The sequence below is a fragment of the Macrosteles quadrilineatus genome, unplaced genomic scaffold, assembly GCF_028750875.1.
Source record: "Macrosteles quadrilineatus isolate MER2022 unplaced genomic scaffold, UCM_ALF_1.0 Scaffold_9__3_contigs__length_116548681, whole genome shotgun sequence".
Classification (NCBI taxonomy): domain Eukaryota; kingdom Metazoa; phylum Arthropoda; class Insecta; order Hemiptera; family Cicadellidae; genus Macrosteles; species Macrosteles quadrilineatus.
Window position 1 is genome coordinate 114,322,031 of NW_026542602.1, and position 9,317 is coordinate 114,331,347.

General features: G+C 34.4%; 1 protein-coding gene across 1 annotated transcript; it reads left to right on the top strand.

Annotated features, from left to right (window-relative positions):
• Positions 1–1,103: 1,103 nt before the first annotated feature.
• On the top strand, positions 1,104–5,828 carry LOC129004241 (biogenesis of lysosome-related organelles complex 1 subunit 1-like). Its single transcript, XM_054432730.1, has 5 exons — positions 1,104–1,241; positions 3,150–3,233; positions 4,509–4,581; positions 4,867–5,084; positions 5,499–5,828. Exons 2-5 carry the CDS (start codon positions 3,173–3,175, stop codon positions 5,516–5,518), a joined length of 372 nt encoding a protein of 123 aa, XP_054288705.1. The 5' UTR covers positions 1,104–1,241; positions 3,150–3,172; the 3' UTR covers positions 5,519–5,828.
• The last annotated feature ends 3,489 nt before the right edge of the window (positions 5,829–9,317 follow it).

Below are 9,317 nucleotides of genomic sequence, written 5' to 3' on the forward strand. Positions count from 1 at the left end.
CAAAAGTTTCAAAATCATAAAATGAAACTTCCTGCTAAGATTGCACGACCACCAAAAGGATATCTCTATATATTTACTTGGAAAAATATTAGAGGGCGGGGGGTCTTGACTTTTTATTTACCCACCTGCACAACTCTCAACAATACACTCTGCCATTGTTGGCTTTCTGAGAAAAAAAAAAAAATATATATAGACTATGAAGAGTGGGTCGTGTGGTCCACTGGTCCACTCATTAACAGGAGGTATAATGATAAAAGGCTATTCGTGTTATATTTTCACTTTTCAGAAGACGATCTTGTAAGGAATCATTCACGTCAGCTGCAATCTTGACTCTTCCCTCACTATACATCCTTAAGACCCTTTAATTTGTAAAAAACCATCAGTCATTTTTTAACACCAACATTAACTCTAGTTTTCCAGTACATATTACCTTACGCACTACAACTTAAAAATTCCCGTCCACTCAACTTCATTTTTCCAACCTCACCTTCTGTACAATGGAATTAAACTGTTTAACCAACTTCCTCAACATCTAAAGCTGGAGACTGATCTGATCAGGTTTAGGAGAAAACATAAAAACAAAACAGTTTGGTTGAAAATGCTTGCTACCATAGAGTCCGCGATTTTTCCACTGACATTTACTCAGTGATTTCTGTCCTGTTAGATTTACTAGAATTAAGTTAAAATTGTTTTAGTTAGTGGAGTTTTTTATATTTTATCTTTTGTACATTTCATTGTAAACTTGAATATTCCAATACATGTAATTTTGTAATTCTTGAATAAAGAGCTTATGAGTTATCATATCACTTCCTCACTACAGACTTGGTTCAAGAAAGTGCGTTGACAAGTGTGCACGCATTCGTATTAACTTTTAGTGGGAACACGACTACTACTATCTAAGCTCGGAATCGAAAGCAAAATAGCTAGAATATAGCTACATTAATTATCGCTATCCTTAAAAATAAAGCAGCAAAAGAGGCTACTTCAGGGACTTATATCATTGAACGAACTATAATATTCAGCGCCTCAAATAACATGTAATTAATCATATATTCTGTTTTTGCTGTTTTCCTGTTTCTAACGGTACCTAGGTCACTGTCAGTGTCAAAGTCAGCTTGTTTCTGTTTGTTTCGTAGTGTAGCTTGAGGTTATGTCATATTTAATAAACAATAAATTTTATTGTAGCATATAAAGTAACAACAATAATAATATTACTTTTGTGGGTCGTTTTTGATACTTTTGTAAGTATGCTGTCGTTTAAAATAGTCGTATTTGCTTGTAATTTTATTTGTTACATTTATAAAATTAAGTAGGCCTAAATTTAAGTTCCAACAAAGTTTTGCCAGTTACATTTATTTTAACATGTTAACATTTATTTTAGCTACAACAAATACATTTAAATACATTTTAGCTATAAGCTAATTTTACTTTTAGCTTTTACCAAACACAATAACTTAAGTGACATCAAAAGTGTTACCGACCAAATATGATGTGATGTAGAAAGACTTAACGGTACCTAGCTTTAAATAACTAATTTAAATTAAGTAGGCTAGGCCTAGCCTAACATGCAATTAATTAAATGAAACTTATAAGCAAGCCGGTAATAATAATTTTACTAGGCCTTTAAAGTTCTATTATAGCCTAGGCTTACTTATAAAAACTCAACCAAACAGTGGAAAGGGTGTTCAGCAAGCCAAACAGTTAAACCACGTTAAACTAACTGTAACTTTGTTTCAAGCCATTCAAGCAATTTAACAGGAGAGGAAGGTCTGACATTGAAGCTTTTATAAAGTTGAGATGTGAGTAGAGTTCTAACATAGCAACCATACATACATTATTTGATGTACCTCTGCAAGATTATTGCTGAACAAGTAATCAATTTTTAAATTTTAGTGACCTTCAGATTTGAAAGTAACCACTTGGTTACACAAGTAGGTGATGTATGTAAGTTTAAGTACTGTAGTGAAAAAATTATGTGGAGCGAGCCCGAGCCGGTCTAGGCCTATAATGTTGGAGCATGGGACTTCGGGGTTACAGATTTAAGTTTAAAATGGTTCATTTTTATAAAACATTGATTTACTGTTATGGTATTTTCAAGGAGAGGATCGCCATTCTTTTACCACAGATAATAAAGTAGCCTTTTACCGTGCACTGTTGAGTTAAGGTTTGGTTAGTTTTTACATAGGTATTTACGACTTTGCAAAGAGGACACAAAAAAATTGTGTCTTTATACATTTATCCTTTTTTCTTTTAAGTAATACATTTACACAACATAGGCCTAATAACTTTTGTTTTTATTAATACAGTAGAACCTCGATAGTTTGATACTTTGTGGACTTAAGGGATATCGATCTATCAAAATGTGTAACTATAGGGAGTAAATGGAGTTTAATATACAGGAAAGATAAAACACAAGTCTTATATAGAAATCACCCAAATTTATTAAATAGGTAGGCCTACCAAAAAGCTTAACAATTTCACTGCTCATTATTTAAGTCTCAAGTCAACAATAAACGAAAAATTAATGTTCAAGTCAGCTTACATCACAATAGTAACCATTAAATATCACTTGACAAAATAGCTCAGCCCGTGTCAAACTACAAGGAGTGTCGACCTATCGAAGGTTTACCGTACAACCTTCTTTGACATTATCACAAAGTAGGACTTAGCTAAACTCAAATAAATCAACCTAACCTAACCGCTGGGTGCCGCATAACCGACCACAGTGAAAAAACACGGAAAGAGTCTTGAAAAGACCCCATAGCTTGAATAGTTAATATTCAATCAATTCATACAATCAATATTTATTGAGTCATATATTATATCCGATATGATAAACTAATATTTCATACTAGGTATCGTAAGTACACTGCGGAACTGTACCCGACTTTGGTCTCGGGTCTCAGATTCTACGGATCAGCAAGATTTTTATCTTTAGTGCTGCGACCCTCTAGGTCTAGCCTGAAGTAATGTGTTTTTAAAGCAGCTCTGGGCTAAAGCCTTGCAACCTAGAATGTAAAAAAAGATATTTTAAAGAGTATGAAAGAATTACCTATTATTTAAATATATTGGTATTTTAAATAGCTGATAATAACAACATCATGTTTATATTTTTACTTGCAAATTGTATAATTTGAAGGTTTTTTCAGTCATTGAAGTATCAGGGATAACAATGTTATCCTCGTTGATAAAAGAACACCAAGCTAAACAAGCAGCCAGAAAAGAAGCTCAAGGTATGTTTTTGAACTCATGTGACAGATAATAATAGCATTATAGTCTGTTCAAAAAATTTAGGCTGTTTGAAAGGAAGTTCCCCCACCACTTTTTTTCTAAACGCGTAATACCAATGGTAATAATACTTTTATCTGAAATGGGGACCATAAAAATGTAGGTATTTTAAGCTAAGTATGAATGGAGATGAGTGATGATCAATGTATTGCAGCTGATTGACGTTTTGACAAATTTCAGCTGTTGAGCTATGTTTTAATGGTAGGATCAAGATGTGAAGGGGATAAATTTTCCCCCTTAAAACCGCCTAAATTTTGTGAACGGAGAATAGAGATTATGTGTTGACAAGAAGAGGTTAAAATACTTGGTCTTGCCTTTACTATTTGAATTTTTATAGGTACCTATATAATTTTGTAAGTTACACCGTGTGGTAAAATATTTCATAATCAAATCTACATGTTGAATATTGAGCACAAATAACAGATCTTGCTAAAGCAGGAGCGCCTAATGAAGCAGTCGGTAGAACTATGATATACGACTCCATCTGATAAATTATGCAGTTATAGGAAACTTATAGCCAGTTATCAAACTTTGAAATTCTTCGAAGCTAAAATGAAATTTGCATCAGAGCTATTGCTATCTCAGCTATGGTATCTTTCAATACATTTTGCATTTCATTCTCAACTAAAGCTGAATAAGTCCCTTACTGAATTCTGTCTTTTGCCTGTTTGTATGTTTGTTTGTTGATAACGCATAGGTAATAAACCTGAACTGAAACATGAACTATAACTGAGAAACATGAACAACTAAGATGATTGATATCACTGGATGATGTTGAGTTGGTCAGGGTGGTAGGCTACCCTTATTTATTTATTAGAGTTTTACGGGAAAGACTGAGCACTGTTGATGATAAAAATGTCAACTGGTATGGTGTGGTGTTACTGTATTAAGCAACTTACTACTAGTGTAAAAAGAAGCTATCCATTTAATCTCTGGGCTTTGCCTCAAAGATCTTGAAAAGTTTCTTTCTAAAATCTATCAGATGTAAAATATATAGTGGACAGAAACAGTCACATGACATTTATTTGCAAGGCAATTGGTTTAATAAAGAAGGAATTTTATTTAGGGTAAAACCCTTTTAGTACTCTACTAACTTTAATGTTTGATAATTCTTTGTTTGGAATATGACAAAGTTATCCAATCAATTGTTATTAGCAGAAAAAGCTTTTGAATCTTATTTTTAAAGTGCTAATCTCGTCTATGTGTTATTCTGATTACAGAAGCAAAACGTAAAGAAGCAGTTGAAGCTGCTAACAATCTCACTGTGGCTTTAGTCGATCACTTAAACGTCGGGTGAGTCTGGTGTTTATATTTATTTAGTCTTCTCAACTTTTTACTCTCAACATATATTATATGACTTTAAGTTATTTTATATTGAATTTTTTAAATTTTGTAATAAATTTCAATTTACCACAAAGTCAATGCAATTCCTAGTGTTCTTTCAGTATCTACATTAGGTGTTCTTTGGCAATCAATACCCTCAATGTTAATTTCCATTTGTTTGATTTACAGTAGACTCCCTCTTATACCCCTGGTATGTAGTATGATGATACTAAAGCAATAATTGGCATGTTTTAGAGTGGCTCAAGCTTACCTGAATCAGAAACGGCTGGATGCAGAGGCAAAGCTGTTGCATCAAAGTGCGACTAACTTTGCCAAACAGACGCAACAGTGGCTCGCTCTGGTGGAGGGATTCAGCAGCGCTCTCAAAGAGATAGGAGACGTAGAGAACTGGGCCAAGAGTATAGAGGAGGACATGCAAACCATCAACTGTGCATTGGAGTACGCTTATAAAGGTGATTCTTGGTTTCAGGAAGTTTTAATAGCGTTTACAGTCGAACCTTGATAGTTCTGCTCTCGATAATCCGAACCCTCCAGTAATCCGGCTCAATCCCATCCCTTAACAAAATTATTGTATAAAAGAAATTAGGTAGAACAAGGCTAAGCTAGTCAGGTTCCACCATCTCCCATGTCCATTAGAAAGTTTTTGGTCTATACTTACTTTACACCAAGTTTTGTAGCTTTAAAAAGAAAACATGATTATCAAACAATTAGTAAGATCAGGTATTCAGATAAGAAAGTTATGTTTGCAGCCTGGAAAACTTGCGTTTAAATATACAAAATCTTATCATGTTTTATCAGATTTAGATTTATCTTAAATTATTAGAGTTGAAATAATTTCTAAGACTCTATAACTCTGTTTGTTTCAGTTTCCCAAGAAGGATCCTGAAGTTTCCAGTTTTTGTTGGCTACTGTAATTTGTACATACAATTGATTAGTGTTCTATCGTATGTCTTGTATTATTTTACAAAATATTTATGTATGTACAGTCATTTGTGTTAATAAACAAACAACAAATTGTACAACCTTTGGTTGTTCTAAATTCAGTGAGGTGTGACCCCGAGACCCAAGGTCAGAGTCGTGTTAATTAGATCTTCTCTGATGAATGAATGCTGCTTGTGTTGGTGTTGTTCTGGGTTGATTTAAAAAATAAGTTCCAAGTGGGACATCTACAAGCAGGCGTCAGGGTTTGAGTGAGCTCCGACCAATGACAGAATTTTGAGCTTAAATATAAATTTCAATTGGTGTGAGTTTAGTAGCAGCCCCTTCGATTGTTACTCATGCAGGAGAGTGTGTTCTAGCATCCAATTTCTTTGGATAAAATAAATCAAATAAACAAAATGTTGTAAACTATGTTTACCTACGACCGTTTTTTAAAGTAGCCATTTCAGTCCAGTTCTTAGAATTGAAAAGTTTCACTTTACAGCTGTTTACTTTCATATCAGCATAGTTTCCTTTCATATCAGCATAGTTTCCTTTCATATCAGCATAGTTTTTCTCATATCAACACAGGTAACGGACCAATGAGGTTCAAGTATTGAGAGAAAAGAATTAAAATTGTAATGTTTCGAACGGCAACTAATCAGCTGATCAGCTGATCAGTTGACCAATTTAATTGTTGATCCGACTGGTTCATAATCATGTTGATACTCGCGTATTCTTAATTAAGTTGGTGGAAGTCCAAAAATAAATAAAATATTTGCCGAATTGTACCTGATACAATATTATTTATGGTAAGAATGCTGCTAGCAATGTAATATTTAACGAAGTTTAACAAACACGTAATTACAGGAAATCAGCTGATTATACAACAAGTCGTTGCATCACTTTCAGTGGCAATGACAATACACGAAAACATAACCTCTCTAAAAAGTTATCAGTAATTTTCTACTCGTGTCGTAAAGACTCACTTAACGCAATCGTTGCGTAAACTACTATTTTTTCACATAGTGACACACTACGTCGATGCTATAACAAAATCTTTAATGTTGCCTACTTTCACTTTCATTGACTACAGGATACCTACTGAAGTAAAAGTCCCATCTATATGGACCAGCTGTCGCCAATTTTTTATTAAATAAGAACGTAGTTGTCTGAGCCAGTCACAGAATGTGCTATAGTTCGGCCGCTTAGAAAACGACCTGCGCGCTAATGCTAAACCAATGCTGGAGGAGGTCGCTTTCTAAGCGGCCGAACTATAGTGTCTAAAAAAATGTTCAAACATATAAAGAGCATACAGTGAATATTTACATGTGTACAGTTAAGAATTTTAAGGAAAAAAACACATTAATATCATTTTAATATGATTTAAATAATAAGACCATGGCCGTTGGTTATTTATACATTACTAGCTGTTGCCCCTCTGCTTCGCCCGATTGATTGATTGTGAGAGGGGAGGACTCGTCGTCCAAGCACGTCAACCGAAGCTTATTGTGCATCCCACTTGCCACTAACTGGGTAAGCCTATGCCTGTGTTCTTGACTAGGTGCAGGAGCTTTTGCCCAATGTTAGCGTCTGGTTAATCACCTGGCTGCTTTAGACCAAACAGAGCCCTTCTCCTAACCCCTAGTCCGGAATAATGTGTTTTGCAGTCTCATCGGACTGGTTGCTAAGTCGACACTCCTGCTTGTCATTGACAATTCCTAGAGTGTGGAGATGCATGCCCGTTTTTGACCCTGTCAGCGCCCTAGGCACAACTAAACAACTAATAGTAGTGCCCCTTTGCAATACATATAACAGGGTGTCCACCGACCGGGAATCAAGCGAGAGTTTTTTGAACCGGGAATTTTGTGTTTCTACCTGGAGTTTTCAGTTTACCGTGATCACACATGACAACAGTGACGTTTCCGTGACCGCAGGAGACGATAATATGTCTACACACGACCGCGAGGGATAATCAAAATTTTCTGCCATCACAGAAGGCAATGATGATATTTACAGAGCCACGAGAATTCTGCCACGATCACGGAAGACGATGATAATGTCCACACAACCGCAGGAATTGGCAAAAAATTTGCCGCGATCGCAGAAGACGATGATGATCTCCACACAACTGCGGGACATGATTAACATTTTGTTGCAAACGCGGGAGACGATTACCATGTATTCACGACCACAGAAGATACAATAATGATTTCTACACGGCCGCGCGGGATGATCAGAATTATTAATCGCGGTCCTAGGCCCTCTTTTATTCATATTTTATTTAAGAAATTTTCCGCAACTTAGCGATTTAAGCAAGCTTTGCCTATATGCTGATGATGCAAATTTAAAAATAGCCGCAGGAACATATGCTGAACTTGAAGCCAAGGCCAATTCTGATATATTATTACTTAACAGTTTTTTTAATTCAAATAATTTGCGTTTGAACACAGATAAAACTAATTTTATGTGTTTACAAGCAGGAAAAACTAATCTGCAAAATCTGCCAAAAATTTTAGTTAATAACAAACACAATTCAAAATAAAGACCACTTCAAATTCTTGGGATTAGAAATTGATGAGAATTTGAGGTGGAATCATCATATTGATCAGTTGCTTTCTAAAATTTCATCTGGCCTTTATGCGCTAACAAGATTAAAACCCCTATGTGAAAAGTAAACTTTAAAAATTATATATTTTTCATACATACATTCAATCATATCATTTGGAGTTTCACTTTATGGTGCAGCAAAAAAGAAAAAATTAAAATTAATTCTAAAGAGGCAAAAGAAAGCTATTAGAATTTTGTGCAATTTAAAAAGCAGAAAGAATTTTCAGAATTTTTGAATTTTCAGTCAAAGAATATTTTAAAACTGAGACTATTATGACTGTTTATGGAATGTATGTCTATGAAACAGTATTATCAGTAAAAGACAGATTTAATGAATTACAACTTATTGGAGACTATCACAATTACTTTACTAGAAATCGAGAAAACCTGGCCACAACCTCACATACTCTGCAACTTTTTACGAAGACACCTAAATATGCCGGTTCCAAATTTTATAATAAACTTCCTAAAGAAATCAAATTAGAAACATCCAAAAATAAATTTAAATCAAAATTGAAAAAGTTTCTTATCAACAAGGCTATGTACTCCTTTGAAGAGTTTTAGTTCTATATTATTCTAGTTATTAATCGCTATATTTCATTTAAATTGAAACTTTTGGTTTTAAAATAATGTTATCTGTATTTTTAATTTTGATATTTTCATGTATAAACTTTCATTTGCACTGCTTGTTTTAATTTATTTGATCTGGAAAGCTATTAATATCGTTGGTATGTTGTTATGCCATGCATGATAATGATGAGTATTTTAGTTAAGTTAAGTTAGTTTTATTAAATTACTCTTGACACCATTCCTGTATTTGTGTATGTACTTAAATGAATAAAGTTATATGAAATTAAATGAAATGTCTAAATGAGCCGACTGCGGAAAATAGTAAGAATCTTGCTTCAAACACGGGTTACGATTATGATGTCTAAACGGCTTCAAGGGATTATCAGAAGTTTACCGCGATCGCATGCAAATACAACCACCAATTTTTTCATTTTCCAAATTTTTGGCGCCCCCCAAATAAACAAATTGTGCCTGCTGTGCCTATTCGGTAAATCGGCCCTGTGAACATGTTTCCTGAAATGGCCGTGTCCAGTGATAAGAGCAAGTACCTGCTAGTCCTGCCATCTCCCCGAGCTTTCGCAGCCAGT